General features: G+C 43.2%; 1 protein-coding gene across 1 annotated transcript; it reads left to right on the forward strand.

Moving 5' to 3' along the window:
* Positions 1-10,613: 10,613 nt before the first annotated feature.
* LOC127764792 (pentatricopeptide repeat-containing protein At5g18475-like) lies at positions 10,614-14,931 on the forward strand. Its single transcript, XM_052289709.1, has 2 exons — positions 10,614-13,081; positions 13,507-14,931. The coding sequence occupies exon 1, from the start codon at positions 10,766-10,768 to the stop codon at positions 12,284-12,286; it is 1,521 nt and encodes a 506-aa protein (XP_052145669.1). The 5' UTR covers positions 10,614-10,765; the 3' UTR covers positions 12,287-13,081; positions 13,507-14,931.
* The last annotated feature ends 7,957 nt before the right edge of the window (positions 14,932-22,888 follow it).

Here is a 22,888-nt window from a genome sequence, read left to right on the forward strand (position 1 = left end):
GAGCTGTTGGGTCCATCGATCTAACGGTTATAATGTGCTCCGACTGTCAAGGTTGCAGTTGTTACTACTACAGCACCGGATCTCAATTCGTCAGTAGATGTTGAAATCAAGTAAATATGGCTTCCATGTGTGTTTCTAAAATATAAACCATCCGTATATATCAATTAAAATATATTAAGTTTTATACCTTTGATTCATGGATATATACACTTTATTGCTACTTTCAACTTTATCAAGTTTTGATATGACTAGGTTTTGGTAGGGTAACAAACTAAATATAATGTTATCATTGTCACCCTACCAAAGATTGGCAATTTCGGAAGTTCTCTCACAAAGACTCAACCAAAATTTGATAAGGTTTCAAATAAACACAACCCGATAGTATAAAAATCCGGTAACGTCAAAACGTGTCAAAATTTGGCATCATCAAAATTTGGTAAAGTTGATTTTGACTATAAAATGAACAATCCCTATGTTTCTACAAGATTTCTGAGCTGGCGAATGAATCAACCAAAGATAATTTATGGGCAAGTTTTTATATCTATGTTTAGAGCTTTAAAAGTAAACGCCGAAAGATACAATACGATGAGAGAACCTATAAATTAACTTTAATTTAAAACCACAATTTAACTTAAAATTAAATTCAAGTTCTAAAATTTAATTTTTCATGTGGTTGATAAGCTAACCAGAAAACAATGAGAGATATAGGCCCGGCTCAATTGTACTTAATTTCACTATTGTGCGGCCAACACAAATAGTGTATTGTGTCTGCAACTTTATTGAACCGCCGAACAAACCCATAGTGTTAGTAGGATCAATCTTTTAATTAGGCATTGTCAGTATAGTTGGAGAGCACAAGTGATTTCTTCCCAATGAGCATGCAAGAAATTGGAGCTAGCAAGCAGGGCCGGTCCTGAGTTTTTAAGGCCCCGATGCGAAACTAAATGTAGAAGCCCTTAACGTATATATATGAGTTATTGCCATAAACGTTTAAATTGCATTCAGAAATAGAATTTTTATAGAAAACATTGTACATATTACCTTAAAATTATATTTGCTTGATGTTCACGTGTTACCTCTTAAAAATTTGTCCAATGCTCCTTTCTAGGCTTTTATTAAACCATCCACTCTTTTCGTTTTTCCCCTTTTCTCGCTATCCGATGCATACTTTATCGACAATATGGCCTAATGATTGAAAAAATTAACATAACTACAGTGTTTTAACTCGTATAAAGTATGCTAGAAAATTACAAATCTAGATTTAGTATATCTTACCAAGTAGTTGATTGCAAGTATCCGAGTGCGCAGCGCACGACAAGTCCGCAAGTGCGTCGGGACACACACTGCCATTGTTGGTTCATCCAACACTCGTCCAATTGAATTAGCAACAGGCAACAAATAACAGATTACAATTTATACATGGAATCATAGTTACAATTTTTCATATGGCAATGGTGTTGTTGCTGCTCACTAGACCAGTAAAGTGAATCAGTGATCGTCGCAGTGATTCAGGCCGTGCTTAGATTTAAACTTTTTCTTTAAACTTTTAACTTTTTCATCATATTAAATATTTGGACACATACATGAAACACTAAATATGAACGAAAAAAATCAATTGCACAGTTTGTATGTAAATCGCGAGGCGAATCTTTTGAGCCTAATTACGCTATGATTTGACAATGTGGTGCTACAGTAGACATTTGCTAATGATAGATTAATTGATTAATTAGGCTTAATAGATTTGTCTCACAGTTTTCAGGCGGAATCTGTAATTTGCTTTATTATTAGTTTACATTTAATACTTTAAATATGTGTCCGTATACTTAAAAAAAAATTTTGACACACAAACTAAACACAACCTCAGCAAATTAGCAACAGCAAGACATCAATGAGGCATGAGAAGAAGTGTAGAACACGGCAACGGCAAGAAACCTGCGCGGCTCGGCGGCTGCGTCTCTGGCGCCTCGCCTGGGCGTCGCGCGGCGGAAGCGGAAGTGCGCGGAAACGGCCAGCGGACGGCGGCCTTGGACGAGATGGCTGAGGTGTTGCGACGGTGCTACTGCCAGCGGCCGCGATCTTGCGTTCGCGACTTCGCGTCAGGACGTGAGCGGCGGTTCGGCGTGATCGCGCGCGTCGATGCCGTCGGGATTCTCAGGAACTCGGAGCATCTCCAGCAACTCATCCAAATTTGATCCTGCATATTCCCATATGGATAGTCATCCAAAAAGATTCATCTTCTATATCTCTTCTCACTCCAGCAGATCATCCAAATTGCATCCTCCATATCACATCCTTCTATATTTTATAATATCTTCGAACTAACTTTACATTTTACATTTGTATTTGAAGGGATATATTTTGAATGACTTAATTTAACGGTGTTATTTATCACGATAATATTTCGAAATGAGTAAATTTTAACAGATATATTTTTAATGGATAATTTTTAACTCATATATTTAAAATGAGTATAAAAGCAATGCAAGTAACATATACTACTATATTTATTCTATGCTAGTACTACTGCTCAACTATTTCTTCTTTTTCCTACTAGTACTAGTTCTCTGCATCGTTCTTCTTTGTTCCTACTACTACTACTTCTCTACATCAAGCTGGCGAGCCCAGGGGCGGCGGCGGTCGGGCGAGCGAGGGGCGGTGGAGGACGACCGACGAGGGTGCATCTGGACAGGGAGGAGGCACGCGGTGGCCGTGGAGGCTGCGCGCAGAGGAGTCCCGACGGGGGCAACACGGCGGAGGAGCAGCGGTGCGAGCGGTGGGGCGGCGCGGATGGCGGGGCTTCCACTCTGGCGATCTCCAAATGGCAGACCCGGTATGTCCATCCTCTCTGTTTCCCCATGGTACAGTCCGGATGGTGGCGCGAGTCGTCGGAGCTAGGCAGTTGGGGGGATGACGTGAGGAGAGAGAAACGCCAAATTTGGCATGGAGAGGGCTCGGTTTGGAGGATGTCTAAAAATGGCGTGTGTGATGGAGTGTTTGCTGGAGCATGATTTTTCCCCTCCATATGCTAAACAAAGGATGGATGACCGGATAGAAGAGCTGCTGGGCATGCTCTTACCTCCCGCATGCATCAGTTTCTGTTGGGCCAGAGGGGGGTGAAGCGGGTGGAGAGGGACACCTACGAGTCGGGGGCCAGAGCGGCCGCACCGCTTGCCCCCCTCCAGGGCCGGGCCTGTGCATGTTTATAAAACAGTATTGTAAAAGCTCATATAAAGTAATTATAAAAATCTACTGCATATAAGGTACCACAGGTATTAGAACTTCCGATATATTTCTTTCCTGCCACGTTTACAGTTTCTACCCGAAACAAGGAGTGACATATCACAATTCATACACTCTGCAGAGGTGTGTTGCTGTACCCATAAACGCCATAAACCTTTTAATGCCCACGCCCGTTAACACTTGAAGCATACTTCATGGTGTATGCCGGCAAGGTTAAGGTCACAAGCTTTTCATCAATCACATCTGCCAATTATCTCTGCTGCGGTGATTCTCGCAACAATTGGCAAATCATTGGATCCTACAACAACAGCGATCCACGTCATTTAATCAGATTCGCAACAACGACAACCCTCATCGTTAGCCCACGCTCACAGGATTCGCGAAAGTCCTTAAGCCCGCAGGATAAAGCCATTAAAAAAGAACTAATAAGCCAGCCTGTCCCATTTCAAGTCATGTGGTCGACACGATCGCTAGGACGCTTGAATGCTATATAATAGTTATTGTAAAAAGCCACACCGTTTATTAAGTTAAAAACGTGCACGTCAAAAATAAAAGAGGTGAAGTTGGAAAAGTAGCCTTTTGTTCGGAGGAGGGGGTTGGAAATGTTAGATTAATGGGCTAGGCCCAATTAAATCCTAATAAATTCCATTAGCCCACATTAAGTGCTATGGGTAATAATACCACCTTGGAAATCGGGTGAAGAGGTCTCAACTTAAATACGGAGTTAGTGGAGAGTCTCTGTTGACCAGTTGAGATGGTGCGCGGACAGCCAGGCGGGGCAAGGCGAGGCGAGGCAGATAGCTGCTGCTGCTGCGCTCTCTCGTTTTGTAATGGACAGTAATAAACATAGAGAATTGATTTCGTATCAATGAACGCGTCGTTACGGAATTAAACGTCGTGAATTGATTCCGTCGGTTACGGAATTAAACACCATGAATTGATTCCGTCGGTTACGGAATTAAATGCCGTGAATTGATTCCGTATTAACGAGCGCGTCGGTTACGAAATTAAACACTGCGGTTAATGACTCCGAACGTTACTCTCGCGCTCGCATATTATATACTCCGCAGCGACCAGAAGAACGGGAGAAATTCTTCCTGATCTCTCTTGCACTTCGAGTTCCTCCTCCTCTGTTCCTGAGCTGCAAAATCCTTCCCTGGTTCTGTTCACCTGCGCGCACAGGTGTACGAGATGAGCAGGTGCCTCTGAAACTCCGTCCGCTTGAGAACCTGCACGGGTAGACGGACGATCATGATTTTGGGTAGCGCTTCAAGCGCGACTGCTCTTGCTCTTCACGGCTACTGCTGCTGCATCGTCACCTTCACCAAGATGTCGACGGAGATTGGAGACAAGATGATGAACGACATCAACGGAGGCAGTGCTGCCTCAAAATCCAGCGGTGGGACGTTCTCGGGGTATACTTTCATTCTCCCGATTCTATTAGATGTTTCTTTGTTAATACTCTTCGCAATGGCAACATTGTGTTAATATGTAAATGTTGATGCTTATTTTATATTAAGCATACTCAAGTTGTATACATCTAGCACTGTCACTAGATCTACTCATATTGCAAATGTCATGTTTATTGTCTTACTATTTTGGATTAAAATATGCTGAATTATGACCAAATTTCTAACAATCCAAAAACTTAATAGGTCTTTTTCGGTAGTTGGCTTTGCTGCATCACTAAAACCACATGCTTTCGATGGTTCAATTATAAAAGATGGAAAGCACATGCACTTTTGTGGTTGACGGCGATGCAATGTTTCTTTGTTTCACGGGGCAAACCGAGTGAACCGTCTCTCTCCCCTGAGGAGGAGGCTAAGTTCGAGGCTACGGATTGCTTGTTCCGTGGAGCATTGATCAGTGTGCTCGCCGATAGTATTGTGGACGTGTATATGCACATGCCTTCAGGGAAGGACATGTGGGATGCTCTTGAGGCCAAGTTCGGGGTTTCTGACGCCGGCAGCGAGCTGTATGTCATGGAGCAGTTCTATGACTACAAGATGGTTGATGACCGTTCTATAGTGGAACAGACTCATGAGATTCAGATGTTGGCAAAGGAACTTGAGAATAACAACTGTGAGTTGCCGGACAAGTTTGTGGCAGGTGGCATTATTGCCAAATTGCCACCTTCTTGGACGGACTTTGCTACTTCTCTAAAACACAAGAGGCAAGAGTTCAGTGTTACTGATCTTATTCGCTCTTTGGGTGTTGAGGAGAAGTCAAGGGCAAAGGGCAACCGGGGCAAAAAGATCGAGGGAGGTTCTAGCGCCAATTTGGTGCAGAAGAAGAACCCTCACGCATCCCACAACAACAACAAGAAAGTCAAACCTGACGTCAAACCCAAGGCTACAACCAATTTTAAGAAGAAAGGCAAGGGAAAGGTAAAAGGAAATTGCTTTGTGTGTGGCAAGCCTGGGCATTGGTCCAAGGATTGTCCTAAGCGCAAGGACAAGAAGTCTACAAACATGGTTATTAGTGAGGGCGGAGGAACATCGAGGTATGGTAAATTTTTACCTACAGTTCTCTCTGTCTGTCACTCACCTGATTGGTGGGTTGATACTGGTGCTAATATTCATGTGTGTGCTGGCATTTCTCTGTTTCTTCTTATCAGGTCAGGAGAGGTTCCTCCTTGTTGATGGGAAATGGATCGCTTGCGGCTGTTCATGGTGTTGGTATGGTCGATCTGAAGTTTACTTCGGGAAAGATCGTGCAGCTGAAGAACGTGCAGCATGTCCCTTCAATAAAGAAGAATCTAGTTAGCGGCTCTGTACTGTGTAGAGATGGTTTTAGACTTGTGTTTGAATCCAATAAATGTGTCGTATTTAAATATGGAACGTTTATTGGAAAAGGTTATGACAGCGGAGGCTTGTTCCGCTTTTCCTTGGATGATATATGTAATAAAGTTGTGAACCATGTAAGCGATGATGATGATGAGTCCAATGTGTGGCATTCGCGACTTTGTCAAGTGAATTTTGTGAATTTTGGTTGTATGACACGCTTAGCCAACATGAGTTTAATTCCAAAATTTAGTTTAGTCAAACGCTCTAAGTGCCATACTTGTGTTCAATCGAAACAACCTCGCAAGCCTCACAAGGCATCTGAGGCGAGGAATTTGGCACCACTAGAACTTGTTCATTCCAATCTGTGCGAAATTAATAGCGTGTTGACTAAAGGGGGAAAGAAATATTTCATGACACTGATAGATGATTGCACTAGATTCTGCTATGTGTACCTATTGAAAACAAAGGATGAAGCATTACATTACTTTAAGATCTATAACGCTGAGTAGAAAACCAACTGGAAAGGAAAATCAAAAGGTTGAGGTCTGATAGGGGTGGAGAGTATTTTTCCAATGAGTTTATTTCTTTCTGCAAAGAGTATGGAATTATTCATGAGAGGATGCCTCCCTATTCACCCCAGTCAAACGGGGTAGCCGAAAGAAAGAACCGTACTCTAACTGAGATGGTGAATGCTATGTTAGACACTGCAGGACTGTCCAAGGAATGGTGGGTGAGGCAATATTGATTGTGTGTCATGTCCTGAATAGAATTCCTACTAAGCTTAAGGAAGTAACACCATTCGAGGAAGGGAAAGGAAGAAATTAAATCTCTCTCACCAGCGCACATGGGGCTGTTTGGCCAAGGTAAATGTACCTATAGCCAAAAAGCGTAAACTTGGACCAAAGACCGTAGATTGTGTGTTCTTTGGTTATGCTATCCACGGTGTGGGATATAGGTTCTTAATAGTAAATTCTGGAGTACCTGACATGCGTGTTGGTACAATTACTGAGTCAGAGATGCTACATTTTTTGAGAATGAATTTCCTATGAAAAATGCACCAAGCACTTCTAGTCAAGAACCTATTTTATCCCCTGAGCAGTTTGCACCGATAGAACACATTGATCAAACGCTTGAGGAAATCCTAAGGAGGATAACATTGTAGCAACTCGAAAGAGTAAGAGACAAAGGACTGCAAAGTTTTTTGGAGATGACTACATTGTATATCTTGTGGATGATACTCCAAGAACCATTGAAGAGGCATATTCATCTCCTGACGCTGACTATTGGAAGGAAGCGGTATGCAATGAGATGGACTCAATTATGTCTAATGGTACTTGGGAAGTCATTGAGCGTCCATATGGGTGCAAGCCTGTAAGATGCAAATGGGCTTTCAAGAAAAAGCTTAGGGCTGATGGTACAATCGAAAAGTATAAAGCAAGGCTTGTGGCCAAGGGTTATACCCAAAAAGAAGGCGAGGACTTTTTTTGACACTTATTCACCGGTTGCTCGCTTGACTATGATTCGAGTACTACTCACTCTGGCAGCCTCTCATGGTCTACTCGTCTATTAGATGGATGTTAAGACAGCTTTCCTCAATGGAGGGTTGGAGGAGGAGATCTATATGGATCAACCAGATGGGTATGTACTAGAAGGTCAAGAGGGAATGGTGTGCAAGCTGTTGAAGTCCTTGTATGGTCTCAAACAAGCGCCTAAGCAATGGCATGAGAAGTTTGACAATACACTTACATCTGCTGGCTTTGTTGTGAATGAAGCTGACAAATGTGTGTACTATCGCTATGGTGGGGGAGAGGGAGTGATCTTGTGTTTATATGTCGATGACATATTGATCTTTGGGACCAGACTCAATGTGATTGAGGAGGTCAAGGACTTTCTGTCCAAAAGCTTTGAAATGAAGGATTTGGGAGTAGCTGATGTTATTCTTAACATTAAACTACCGAGAGGAGATGAGGGTGGGATTATACTTGTGCAATCTCACTATGTGGACAAGGTCCTGAGTCGCTTTGGTTATAGTGACTGCAAGGCAGCTCCTACTCCTTATGATCCTAGTGTGCTATTAAGGAAAAACCAAAGAATAGCAAGGGATCAATGGAGATACTCCTAGATTATTGGTTCATTGATGTACTTAGCTAGTGCAACGAGGCCTGACATCTCATTTGCTGTGAGCAAGTTGAGCCGGTTTGTTTCAAATCCGGGAGATGATCATTGGCATGCTCTTGAAAGAGTAATGCGCTATCTAAAAGGGACAATGAGCTATGGAATTTACTACTCTAGGTACCCAAAAGTACTGGAGGGCTATAGTGATTCAAACTGGATATCTGATGCTGATGAGATAAAGGCCACAAGTGGGTATGTGTTCACACTTGGAGGGGACGCTGTTTCCTGTAAGTCTTGCAAGCAGACCATCTTAACAAGGTCTACAATGGAAGCATAACTCACAGTTTTAGATACTGCCACAGTTGAGGCCGAATGGCTTCGTGAGCTCCTGATGGACTTGCCGGTGGTTGAAAAACCAGTACCAGCAATCCTGATGAACTGTGATAATCAAACAATGATTATTAAAGTGAACAGTTCGAAGGACAACATGAAGTCATCCAGGCATGTTAAAAGAAAACTTAAGTCTGTTAGAAAGCAGAAAAACTCCGGAGTGATAGCATTGGACTATGTCCAGACGGCTAAAAATCTGGCAGATCAGTTTACCAAGGGGCTACCACGTAATGTGATAGACTGTGCATCGAGGGAGATAGGCTTGAGACCCACTTAGAGTTGCACAATAATGGAAACCATTGTGATCAGAGATCCCGTCAATTTGGATGGCGAAACAAACTATTGTGTAACTGAGAGAAGAGACCCTAAAATGGGCTTATCTTCATGATGCACTTCTCTTCTAATCTGTATGGTAGGATGGTATACACCTTAATGTAATCCGAGTAGCTTTTCATAAAGCAGATATGTTGGCCTACAGAACATCTTAGAAGGAACACACCTATATGAGTCCGACTGCTAGTCACAGTCTATGAGATCTGGGTGATCTCTAGATACTCATGAAAAGGCCGGGAGTATGACTTATATGCTCCAAACAGAGGGGATGCAAACGGCAGCCTAGTACCAGTTAAGGGTTTGAGTGAAACCTGAATCGCACAAGACTGACAATTCAAGGCATAGTCCATTTTTCAGTTGTGATCTGGTGTAGCTTTTTTCCTAGGAGGAAGTTCAACTTAACAGTCTCCACCGAAACACTGGTATAACAAACAAGATCAGAATCGAGAGCATTTCCTGTGAGCCATGAAATTTGGTGGGGATTGTTAGATTAATGGGCTAGGCCCAATTAAATCCTAATAAATTCCATTGGCCCACATTAAGTGCTATGGGTAATAATACCACCTTGGAAATCGGGTGAAGAGGTCTCAACTTAAATACGGAGTTAGTGGAGAGTCTCTGTTGACCGGTTGAGATGGTGCGCGGACAACCAGGCGAGGCGAGGCGAGGCAGACAGTTGTTGCGCTCTCTCGTTTTGTAACGGACGGTAATAAACACGGAGAATTGATTTCGTATCAATGAACGCGTCGGTTACGGAAGTAAACGTCGTGAATTGATTCCGTCGGTTACGGAATTAAACACCGTGAATTGATTCCGTCGGTTACGGAATTAAATGCCGTGAATTGATTCCGTATTAACGAGCGCATCGGTTACGAAATTAAACACCGCGGTTGATGACTCCGAACGTTACTCTCGCGCTCGCATATTATATACTCCGCAACGACCAGAAGGACGGGAGAAGTTCTTCCCGGCCTCTCTTGCACTTCGAGTTCCTCCTCCTCTGTTCCTGAGCTACAAAATCCTTCCCTGATTCTGTTCACCTGCGCGCACAGGTGTACGGGACGAGCAGGTGCCTCCGAAACTCCATCCGCTTGAGAACCTGCACGGGTAGGCGGACGAACTGCTCTTGTTCTTCACGGCTACTGCTGCTGCATCAACGCCTTCACCAAGATGTCGACGGAGATTGGAGACAAGATGATGAACGACATCAACGGAGGTAGTACTGCCTCAAAATCCAGCGGTGGGACGTTCTCAGGGTATACTTTCATTCTCCCGATTCTATTAGATGTTTCTTTGTTAATACTCTTCGCAATGGCAGTATTGCGTTACTATGTAAATGTTGATGCTTATTTCATATTAAGCATACTCAAGTTGTATACATCTTGCACTGTCACTAGATCTACTCGTATTGCAAATGTCATGTTTATTGTCTTAATATTTTGGATTAAAATATGCCGAATTATGACCAAATTTACAACAAGAAACCCCTCTTCCCCGGCACGTAAAACGAAGTTTATTTTATTGCATGATTAATTAAGTATTAACTATTTTTTTTGAAAAATAGATTAACATGATTTTTTTAAACAACTTTTATATAGAAAGTTTTTATATAAATCACACCGTTTAGTAGTTTGAAAAGCGTGCGCGCGGAAAACGGGGGAAGAACACAGCCACTCCCGTGAAGCCTAGAGAAATCCTGGCCATCCAAACAAACAAAAAGAGCGTCCAAGATTTGACAAACGGCCCAGCCAAGGCAGAGGCTCCTGCTCCGCTCCGCTCCGGCGCCCTGCCTGCGCTGCGCTCGCGAGACACCACACGAGGGCGGCGCCGCGATTCCACGGCGTCCTGCCGCCCGCCGCCCTAGCCTGTTTCCTCCCCAGCATCCGCCGCCGCAGGGGAGCATGAAACCCTCACCCGCTTCCACCAAAGCCCCGCTCCCGTGGATCTCCCCGCTCCACTACCGAAGGCCCACACGCGCCGCGCCGCCCTCCCCGCCGCCGCCGCCGCCTCCGCTGCCCGAAGCGCCCCTCACGCAGCTGCGGTACGTCCACCACCCCGACCTAGCCCGCCTCATCGCCTCCTCCCCCTCCGCGCAGCGCGCGCTCGACCTCTTCAACGCCGCCGCCGCGCAGCGCGGCTTCTCGCACACCCCGGCCACCTTCGCCGCGCTCCTCGTCCGCCTCGCCCGCGCCCGCCTCCCCTCCGCCGCCGCCGCCGTCCTCCGCCGCGCCGCCTCCGCGCCCTGCCGCTTCCTCGAGCCGCAGTTCCTCCCGCTCCTCCGCCTCCTCCCGCCCGACCACTCCCTCGCGCTCCTCCGCCTCCTCCCCGCGCTCCTCCGCCGGGGCCGCGTCTCCCGCAAGGCCCTCGCCGTCTGCCTCGACCGCCTCGTCTCCTCCCGCCGCTGCCCCGATGTTCTCACCGAGCTCCTGGCCGACCTGCGCGACCCCCGGAGCAAGTACCTTCCGCAGCCCAACACGTGCATCTACAACATCCTCATCAAGCATTACGTCAAGAAAGGCGATTTGGGGACAGCCTTCCAGGTGTTTGATGAAATGCGTAAGATGAACTGCGCTGATGTTAGACCAAGCTTAGTCACCTATTCAACATTGATAGGTGGGCTCTGTCGTGGGGCTCAGATGAAGGAAGCGTTTGAACTATTTGAGGACATGATCGAGAAGGACCGCATTGTGCCAGACCAGCTAACATACAATTTGCTCATCGGTGGATTCTGCAGGCTAGGACAGGTGGAGAAAGCACAATCGATCTTTGGATTTATGAGGAAGAATGAGTGCGAGCCAAATGCCTTCAACTATGCCACTTTGATCAATGGGCACTGTAAGAAAGGGGAAGTGGAGGCAGCGAGGGGGGTATTTGAGGAGATGATTAGATCTGGGGTTCAGCCGGATGCTGTCAGCTATACCTCACTTGTTGGATGCCTTTGTCGGCATGGGAATGTGGATGAGGGGATCAATCTTGTGCAGGAGATGTGGCAGAAAGGGTGTAAGGCTGATGTTGTCACATACAATCTGCTGCTTGAGGGGTTGTGCAAAGATAGACGGATAGCGGAAGCAGTGACCTTGCTTGAGAAGTTACCATCCGAAGGAGTACAGCTGAATGTCGCAAGCTACCGGATTGTGATGAATTGCCTGTGCTCATGTGGAGAGATGGAGAAAGCGGCTGGCTTGCTGGGCATGATGCTCGGACGAGGATTTGTACCTCACTATGCAGCATCAAACATGCTGTTGATTGGTCTGTGTGATGTTGGGAGGGTATCAGATGCAACAGTCACATTGTATGGACTGGTGGACACTGGGTTCATGCCAGAGGCTAGATGCTGGGCAAGGCTGATTGAGTCTGTGTTCCGGGAGAGAAAGCTTAGGAGATCTATTGAGCTGTTGGATGTGCTGATTGCTGAAGGGTGACCAAGTCAACTTGCTCCAGCATGGATTGTTTTGAGTTTTTGACTGATTTCATCACCTGAAGGGAGGTGAAAAACCAGGTATTGAGATGTTCCAATAAGGAGTGATGACCTACTGAAGCCACATAGGTTTGATAGACATGGGCTGATGACTGTGCAGGAGATGACTGAAGGGACGAGTGATTTGCAGCAGGACTGTGTGTGCAATCAATCTTCACTAAGGTTAGCAAGCACCAAGCAACGACCAGCCTGACCCAATTCATGATGGAATCTGCGATCATTCCGAGGTTGGGGAATCTTCGGAAGGTGCCATGACACATGGTTACTTTGATGTTTCATGATTATGCCAAAAATAGTACTCTGTACATGATTAATAACCGACAAAGGAAGCTGAAGTCTGAACGACCATTTTGTGGACAGGTGTTCATTTTCCTTATTTGCTGGTGTGTTCTTATGAAGGGTTACTGACTGCTTGACAATGGACATATCTGTGTAATACACTGTCATTGTGGAATCCATAGAGATGTTTCATGGTATTTGACTGTATGCAAGAAGGAAATGTGCAGAGAGTCACCATTGTCATCTTGATTGTTTGATTATAGAGATCCAAAACCAAAGTTTTACACAAGGCCAAACTGCAAAGTTGAGAAACATGGTATGGGTTCATGTTGAAGGCAGAGATTCATTCAACCTTCTTGATTGGAGACTTTGCAATGGAATTATTTCTATGCAAATGTAGAGAATGTCCAGGAGTTCAGGACCTGCTGGCAACATAAAGAACTCAGTGGCAGCTGGCAATGTAATATTACGGTTGCTACTCAGGCTAAAACAACTCAATACCAAATTAATGCATTGTCCTTGCATGAGTTCCTGTTTGGAACAGATTATTTACCGGATTATTGCTGTGGATTATTTACTTGAATATAGTGCTACCATGCATGTATGCCATAATTATGGATTGTTGCTATTTTCAAATCTGACTAAGTTATTTTGATGAGTTACAGTGTAAAACAATATTGCACTGCAAAGTTTCCTATTAACAATGCTCCTTAGCTGTGATAATCTGAAACCTGAATTTACTTTTTTTTCTTTATTTACAAAGTTGGAGACTGGATATGAAGAGATATGATACTTTGATGCTATAATACTTTCAGCCTTTTACTTAAATTCTTGATCAAAATAATCTATGCACTTATAACACCTTACTCCTTTTCTATTTCATAGGTATTCAGCAAAGATCATAGTTGCTTTCTGACCTTCAATGGCAGGAAGCAGTCCTAAAGCAGTGCATTGAGGCTGAGCAACTTGAAAGTGTCAACATGGCTGGAATAAACCTAATCAATAAACTAAGAGAAGCCCTCAATGAACAGGCTTTGAGCACCTTTTATATGTTTCTTAAAAAATATTCTACCATGGTGTGGCATATAATGATATAAGCATATTATTACATTCATAAATATTTATGTTTTTTTCCTTTTATATAACAGGAAACAAAGTCAGAGCTTCTTCGCAATCAGTTGCATGTAAGGATTATTCTTTTATACATTCTCACTTGTTATTGTCCTTGTTATAACTTCATCTTTCACTGCAGAAGCACACCTTAGATTATTCTATTTCTTATATTCCATGTCTATTATCGCTTAATTACTATAATGGAACATTTAAGGGTCAAAATTATGATGAGCATTTTCATGGATGCATAAGCTTTCGTATTACAGTGTCTGCTTGCTTTGAGCTTTACTCCATTCTTGATGCCTCAGCCTAAGATGACCCATGAGTCCATGATATGTGAGCACAACCTCAGTTTTGCTTTGTCAAGCACTTCCATAAAGTCATAAACTTAACTTATCTATAAGCGTATCCTAATAAAAAATTTATGGTCAAAAATCAAATATCATATATTTTAACGAGAGGAATAGCTCGTATCTTCACCAATCTGTTCTATAGACAATTCCATGTGTAGTACTAGTACTGAAAGACCTCATGATGTCACAACTGGTAGTAAGACAATGAGTGACAAAGTATGCGGCAAAATAACGGTGGTACACAAGGAATTTGTTGAAGATTTGTACTTGTAAATTTATTTTGTATTGTTGTGGAAATTTGTTGTGCTTAGGCTAAAACTTGGATACTCGGAGAAATTTTCTTTAGAACTACTTGACTGTTTTATAACTAGAATTCTACATTGTATTTTACGCACATGTTTGGATGGGTCATGGGTGTGATCTATATAATGGATTGTTTATAAATAGAGATATTATATTTCTACCACTATGTTACACTAAGTTATCCAAATAAAAAGAAAATTTATCCAAATAAAAAGAAAATATTTAACGACTAGCATGGCCTCCTCGTCCAGAAGAACAAAAGGCATATGATGATGCGAAGACGTGTGCTGATCCTGTGTGCCAGATCAAATATCTTCTGCACACTTAATCATATGTGACGCAGTGAGCAATAGTTGCGGTTGCGAGAAGAAGGTGGCCAACGATCAGTTGTGACCAGCGGCCATTGTTTACCAGAAATTTTGCGGTTCTTGTACATTTACATAACTTCTTCCTCTATAAAGATTACTGTCATTGCAATACATTTACATAACTTCTTCCTCTATGAAGATTACTGCCAATGCAACACAAACAAGGGCTCCAGCAGTCTACCCACCACGGTCTCGCTCCAAAATCTGTGGTAGACGAGGCTACTAAAACTTAGTCCCATGGTATGACTGTTGATAGGTTTCCACGTGCCTCCTATTTCCAACATGAGTCAGCTTAATAAATAGTATTAGTTAGATATCGCCCGCTCCCTTTTTAGGTATTTCCATTAGCAAATGGATTGTAGGATCAAGCAAGAAACTGACTCTGACTGCTATGTGGATATATATAGTTTAGTTTGCATAGACAGGATGTATAAGGGATGCAGATCATCTGCAGTACTGTAGCACCTCTGCATTTTCTCCTTCAATGCAGAGGATCCCAATCCGATAAGAACTCGGTAAGCATCTTGTAGTGAGAGATGGATAGAGATTAAAATGAGACTCGGTAGGCATCTTGTAATAAGAGATGGATAGAGATTAAAATGAGGCACCAACAAAGCTGTACACTTCATTAAAATTAGCCACCTTTGCCATCCATCCATGTACTCGGTTGTCTCTCTAACTAGTTGATATCCCAAGCTTCTCTAACTAATTGATATCCCGAGCTTTGCTGCAAGATATATGGATGAATGCATGTTATATATTATAGAAATTGTAGATGTATGTGTTTAAATAATTGAAAAATATTATGAAGATAATGATTTGACATTTCTTGCATATTATCATATTTTTCAATAATTGTACATATTATCACGTAACTTTGCATCTATTTTACGTCAAAAGGAAAATGTTGCATCTGCTGTTATCGGTGCCAATGCAAAGAAAGAAATTAATGTTCCTTCAGCTTTCTCGGCAAAAAGGCAATACAACTTTGCAAAGGAGAAACTTGTTTAGGTGCAAATATTATGTTATCATGTACATGTCAATTCTCTAGTCCATCTAGAACAACATTGCTAGAATCTTCAACAAAAACAAGCCAACATTGAGCTGTCCATCGAGCAGCAATCCTGCAATTCCGACACGACAACAACATTCCTAGATCTTCCATTCCCATGTTTGTATGCACGCTCGTGGCTTCGTGCATAGTAGTGCGAGCATTCATCGAGTGTACATACACCCCTACCTTGTTGACAGAAAAGCTTACCTCCTCTTTTTGAAAGAGCCTTGTATATGAAACATATAAATGCATCCATGAACTCTTTCAGATATACTCCTATATGAGTAGTAAGTAGGAGTTGATATTAGAGTAACATCGAACACCTAGGATAATGTCCTTGCTGCAGATTGGTATAACTAAGGCTGTGTTTAGTTCCACGCTAAAATTAGAAGTTTGAAGAAAAAAGTTGAAAGTTTATGTGTGTAGGAAAATTTTGATATGATGAAAAAGTTGAAAGTTTGAATAAAAAGTTGAGAACTAAACTCGGCATAAACCACATGCAGTAGTACTACTTTTGTACCACCATTTGTTTTGGAGCTAGCTCTTGCTTTTGTACTACATTGTATCTTCGCCAATCTTGTTCTACAGGCAATTCATTGTATGCCAGTGAAACATAAGTTTTTTACAAGGAATTTATGCAAGGGTAACACCATAGAAGCCTATTAAGTTATTACGCCTAAACTATGAAGCAGGTGTATATTTACAGATGTATAAGGATGTTGTAGAGGCAATTCATTGTAAGCCCTCTCAAAAAAAAAAAATTCATTGTAAGCCGCTCAAAAGTTTATCTTTTCGGTTAGAGTAAATTTCACAAAACTATAAATATATTGACCAAATTATCACAAAACTATATATTTAAAATAGTGTATCACAAAACTAGCTATAGGTTTAGTGTCAATTTAATTACAAAACTTGAATATTTATAACTCAACCATAATATTAGTGCTAAGGATTTAAACCCCAAAATATATAGTTTTGTGATAATTTAATTATTAAATATATAATTTTGCGATACTTAGAGTTAAACCTGTAGTTTTAGGATAAATTTATTGTTAAATCTGTAGTTTTATAATAATTTGATCAAAATATCTATAATTTTATGAAATTTACTCTTTTTTTGCGTGGAGAAATTTACTCTTTCTGTTATAGGCCACTAAGGTCACTTTTTTTAGACAATATAACTACATGGAGTATATGGTAACATATATAAGTTCATTTTTCCCCATCTTGAAAATCAGGATCTGAGGTATAGAACCTACATAACTCACCAGAAAATAGCTTTTTCTTTTAGTTGGTAAGTTTTCACGGGAGTGTACGTAGTTTTATATTTACAAAACAACAACACCTCCTCCCCCACTCCCAACTAGGGGTGGGCAAAAAATACCCGAAGACCGCAAGCCGAACAAAATCGAGCCGAACCGAATCGAAGTGTCGGTTTTTTTAGGCATCGGTTTACCCTTCGGCATCTGTTTTGCGTTTGATCGGTCTACGGTATTTTAATTTCTATGTTTTTTAATTGTCACGAACCGAACAACCCGAGAAAACCGGAGAAACCGAACCACACGTACACAGTATCACAACAAACTAGGCAACGTGCAAGCTTTAAGGCCCAACATCTCTTTAATGGGGCCCAACATCTCCTAAGCTACCCATGTCTCAAGCCCTGTTTATTATCATCACGTTATCGTGCGAAGCCACGGCTGTGGCCTCATGGCAACGTGTTCCAACGGTTTGTTCGGTGAACCGAAGTTACTCCGTTTAATCGGCTCGGTTTTCTTTTTTATATAGATTCTTCGGTTGCAATAGAAAACCAAAATTTATTAAACCGTTGAAACCGAGCCGAATTAACCGAGTAAACCGAACGCCCACCCCTACCCCCAACCCACACATACAAACACACACACACATCAATGTTCTCTGAAACTGATGTGAACTTTCTAAACAATACGGTTCATCTCCTACCTCCAGAAAGTATTTGGCATGTCGATCAGGGATTGCAATTTCAGTTCAAAATTTCAGGCCCCCTTCCTGGCAAGCGATTATTTTAGTCGAAATTTTCGGTTTTCTCAAATTTTTGCAAATTTGGCCAAAATTTAGTTAAAGTCAGTTAAATTATGCTAAAATTTTGAGAAAAAAAAGGTCCAAAAAGTACCAAAATTTCGGTAGAACCGAAATGAGCGAAATTTTGGATGAAATCAAAATTGAAAACCCTAGTGTCGATCCATTAGCTCAATTACCAGCAGCTGTCACTCTAGAAGAATGCAGTTCACATTCAACTAGCAGCAACGCCTCGAGTGAAATTCAACCCCATATATACTGAGATACCGGCCAAGACACATGTTAGCACATTAGTATATAGTACTACTGCTACTGCAGCTATCCATGGTTCAAGTACTAATAGGAATTCCAGTTTTTTCCTGTTTGATCGATTCCTGCTGCGAGTACGAGGCGGAAAAGAGTTACAATCCCACGGTGTCGGCTCCCAGAGCTTCAGTAGCTGATGCTATACTAAAACTTCGTCGATTGGTGCCACAGCTGATGGGATTCCACATGCCTCCCATTTCTAGTGTTGCTCAAGTTGGCAAATAGCGTGTGTTTCGGTTACTATTAGCGACCAAATTAAAGGCTGGAGCAAGGAACTGATGACCGATATGTACATATGTGAAGAGGATATATATATACATACATAGAAATAATTAAGCATGCATCTTCAACTATAGTAATGGATGAGGAGTTTCGCATGATGTACTATGTAAACAGAAAAACTACTCAACCGTATCCCGTGGAAATGGAATAAGTAGGTAACGCTTTGTTCTTATCTATTTGCCTTCTCTCTCCGAGTCTCCGTCTTCCTCCTCCGCCTCTCCTATTTTGCCCTCCTTTTCCCCTTCCCCTCCTCTCTGTTGCAGAGAGCTCCTCTATGAAGGCATGGCAATGGCGAAGCAGGCCCCCGAAAACGGATCCCCTCCCCCTCCTCCTCATTGCTGGATCTACCCTGAGTGCATGTTGGTTACAAGGTCATATTGCCTCCTCCTCCGTCTCAATCTTTTGAGGCATGGACATCCACTGGATCTAGCTCCCATGGCGGAATGGGGAAATCAAGAAGGAGGGAGGCTGTCGAGAAGGATGCTGACCAACGTGGGTTTCTTGGCCTCATCCTTCAAGGCGCTTTGCTGATGGTGATGGAGCTTTCATTCGTGGCGACGTGATGGCGAGCCACCATGCTCATTGCCGGAGTGTGTGCAAGTATGTTGTGCGATGTATCATCCACAGTCGGTACCCCATAGGTACCAAGTTTGATACATGTGGTATTACCGCTGATACCCAGGTATCAGACCCAGTACCTGTACGTACCATGCTTAATATCTATGGTATCATGGCTGATACCCACAGGTATTAAACCTGATACCTGGTACCTGTGAGGTATCAAGTATCATGGCTGGCTGCGAGGTATGGCTAGCTGCGAGGAATCAAGCACCACATGCCTTCTCTCCTTTTATCCCTTCCCCTCGGCTCCATCCTTGTTTCCTACTACTGCTGCAACCGATGTCACTCCTTGCATCGCCAAGCGTTGGTTCAAGACGTGGAGGGAGCAATACCAAGGAGGAGCTTGGAGGAAGAGGGCACTGTCTGCTGCTCCGGCTAGCTGTGAGTGTGCTCCACCGACAAGGTATCGCATGTGGAGGCGCGCGAGACCGAGGAGGATCCGTGCAACGCCCCGATTTTCGTTCAGGATTAAAAATCATTAAATAATGCATTTTCTAGAAATTAAATAAAAGTTAAAGCAATTTAATCAAGTGAAATAATGGGAGAATTAAAATTTCCTTTAAAAATCATTGGCCGAGAATATTTTGTAATATTCTTTGTGCCCTAAAATACTCTCTGAAATTTCCCGCGAATTTTCGGAGCTCGAGAAATAATTTGAATAGCACAAAGTTCATTTAACCAATCTCTACTACTTAAAAAATAAGATGTGCTTCCATCGTCCGTCAAAAAAACCAGGCGAAAAAAACCAAGTTTGTCCGATCCAAAAAACCAGGCGAAAAAAAGTGCAAAAAAAAGAAAAACCAAATATGTCCGATCTAGAAAAAAGGCAAAAAAAACCGGGCGAAAAAGAAACCAAAATTTGTCCGATAAAAAAACCGGCGAACAAAAACGTGCGAAAAAAAGAAAAGAAAAAACAAAATAGCGACAAAAAAAAGTCCGAGTCGGTCCCTAAAAAAATAGCGATAAAAATAAAAAAAAGTTCGACTCCTCTCGTTGCGATTCAAAAAGTCCGACTCTAGATCCGAGTCCCACTCCTCTCGGATTGAGTCCGAGATACTAGGCACCACTTCTCTCGGTTTCAATCTATACCATTATTCCATACATCTTGGTGAAAAAACATTGATGTGCTGGATTGAAGATCTGTTTGCAAAAACGGAACCTACATGTCGAGAGCATTCCATTTTTATATGATTTTAATTTTTGGGTTTGTACATTTGTATTTGAGTCCCTGTAATTTTTATATTTGCATTTGAGTCCCTATAATCTTGCAATAAGGTGCTTTTGGTCTTTTTTAAAAAAAAACAATAAATAAAAGGGATAGAACAAAGGCAGAAAGGTGCATAAAAAGAAAAAGAAAAGCCACACAAAAAAGAAAATAAACAAAAAAAAACAACAACAGAAGTCTATTTCCCCTAAGTGGCGAAAAAAAACTGTAGATGCAAACGGGAAAAAAAATCCAATTCCTATAAAAGGCTAAAAAAAAGTGGTGAAAAAAATGCTAGATCCGATTCCTTTAAAAACGGAAAAAAGTCTGATTCCTGTAAAGGCGAAAAAAATCCGAAAAAACATCTAAAAAAGTTCGTCCGATTCTCTAAAGTGGCAAAAAAATGGTTCGTAAAAAATAAAAAGCTGGTTCGTATAAAATAAAAAATGCACGCAATATGGAAAGGGCGAAACAAAGTCCAATTTCTAATCAGTATAAATCTCTTCTCTATCTCTAATCTAATCTAACTATTTAAAAATAAAAAATGCATGAGAAAATAAAAACGGTCAAAAAGACGTGTGAGAAAAAAGTCAGAAAAAAGCGCAAAAAACACGCTGAAAAGGTTTTTTTTTCCATCTTCTTAAAAAATAAAAAAACACGTGAGAAAAATTATTTCCATTGCCAGCAAAAACTTTTTAAAAAAACATACGAGGAAAAGACTGTCAGAAAAAATGCGTCATTTCTAAAAAAAATGGTTTGAAAAAACCACGCAAGAAAAAAACACTATCTATTAAAAAAATCGCTCTGAAAAATCTGTCAGAAAAAAGCTAAATTGATGGACGCTTGAGTCGGGTAGGATCCATCAATTTTTTACCATCTACTACACGGCTTTTATTTCGTCATATATTCTCATGTATTGGAAAAAAGCAAAAAATAACATTTAGAAAAAAACAAGCAAAAAAAACCACGCGAGAAAGTAATTGTCAGAAAAAATAGACAAAAAACACGCGAGAAAAGCAAAACAAAAAAGAGGAGAAAAATATGGTTTTTGTCATCAGTAAAAAATGGAAAAAAAAACATGCTAGGAAAAAACTGTTAGAAAGAAATGCACTATTTCTGAAAAATGGTTTGAGAAAATCGTGGAAGAAAAAAAAACACCGTTTATAAAAAAAACAAGCCGCTCATTAAAATACAAACATTGTCTTCACATGATTATGCATGAAAAACGTATATTATCATTAGAATTTTTTCACCCATTGCAACACACGGGCATTTTTGCTAGTTTAATAAAAAGGAAAACAATCAAATCTCCCTCCTTCACTTTGGGCCACTTCCGGCCCAAAGCCCTCCTTCCCTCCCTGCGGCCCGTCCCCTCCCCTCTTCCTTCCTTCCTCCTTGGGCCGTCGACCCATCTTCCTTCCCCTCGCGCAAAGTCTAAATAACCCCCTGGGTTCTCCTCCCTCTCTCCCTCCCCGACAGGTGGGCCCGGCGACCCCACCTGTCAGGCCCTCCTCCTACCTACGGCTTTCCAGGCCGAAGCCGCCATGGTCGGCGGTTGCCGCCCACATCCTGCCAAATCCGGTGCCCTCCTGCTCGCGCCCTCGCACCCAAACCGAGTGAAACCGGTTCCCCTCCAACTCCTCCACATTTTCCCCCACTTTTCCCCAATTTTTGGCGCCAAATTGAGCTCCACTTCGCCCACGTCGGCGTCCCACGTCGCCGCCTCTCCCGCGCGTGCGTGGACGCGGTCGTCGCCCACGTCCGCGTCGTTTTCCCCCACTCTCCCCGCAAAATCCGGCCACGTCGCCGCCTCCCGCATCTCTCTCTCTCTCCCCCACGTCGCCGGCCGGTTTCCACCCCTCTCGGGCCCGATCCCGTCTCCCTAAGCCCTATATAAAGCACCCTCGTGCTCCCCTCTTCTGTTTCCCCCCTCCACCCCGAGCTCCCTGCGCTTTTCCCCGCTCTCCCCACGCTGCTCCCCATCGCCACCCACCTTAGGCGAGCTCCGGCCGCCGTTTCCCGTCGCTAGGGCCGCTGCCACCTTCGGCATCACCGAGCCAAGCCCTACCTCGGCATCCACTCTGTTTCCCCATTCCATCGTCGGAATTCCATCTCCACCATGAAACCGAGCCGCCGCCCCTTCCACCGCCTCCAGCCGCCCGCCACCGCCACTCTAGCCGCTGCCGCACCACGCCGATGCCGCCTTCGGGTTCGCCGCGTCGTGCCACGCCCCGGCCGCCACTCCACCCGTCCATTCCATCGCCCGAGGACTGCTTCCACCATCGACCCGAGCTCCACCACCGCCTGTGTCGCCTCAAGCCACCACTCCTCGCCGCCTCAGCCATCGCCACGCAAATCCGCCGCCACCCTCGGCTTCGCCGCGCTTCCCCGCACACCGGCCGCCACTCCAAATCCCCAAACCATCACCAGAGCCCCGGTTCAGCCGCCAACCCGAGCCACCACCACCTCTACCACCTCCGGCAGCCTCTCCTCGCTATCTCCGGTCGCCGCGCGCGGCCTAATCCCTCTCTCTCTCCTTCCTCGGGCCAAGACGCTCCCCGGCCGCCCCATCGCTTGCCGGGCCAGCGCCGCCATCATCGTGGTC

This window comes from Oryza glaberrima, chromosome 2 (assembly GCF_000147395.1).
Source record: "Oryza glaberrima chromosome 2, OglaRS2, whole genome shotgun sequence".
In the NCBI taxonomy this organism is placed as follows: domain Eukaryota; kingdom Viridiplantae; phylum Streptophyta; class Magnoliopsida; order Poales; family Poaceae; genus Oryza; species Oryza glaberrima.

Excerpts from the sequence above, each read along its gene's own strand:
- LOC127764792 (XM_052289709.1), top strand. The coding sequence starts at position 10,766 with ATGAAACCCTCACCCGCTTCCACCAAAGCCCCGCTCCCGTGGATCTCC.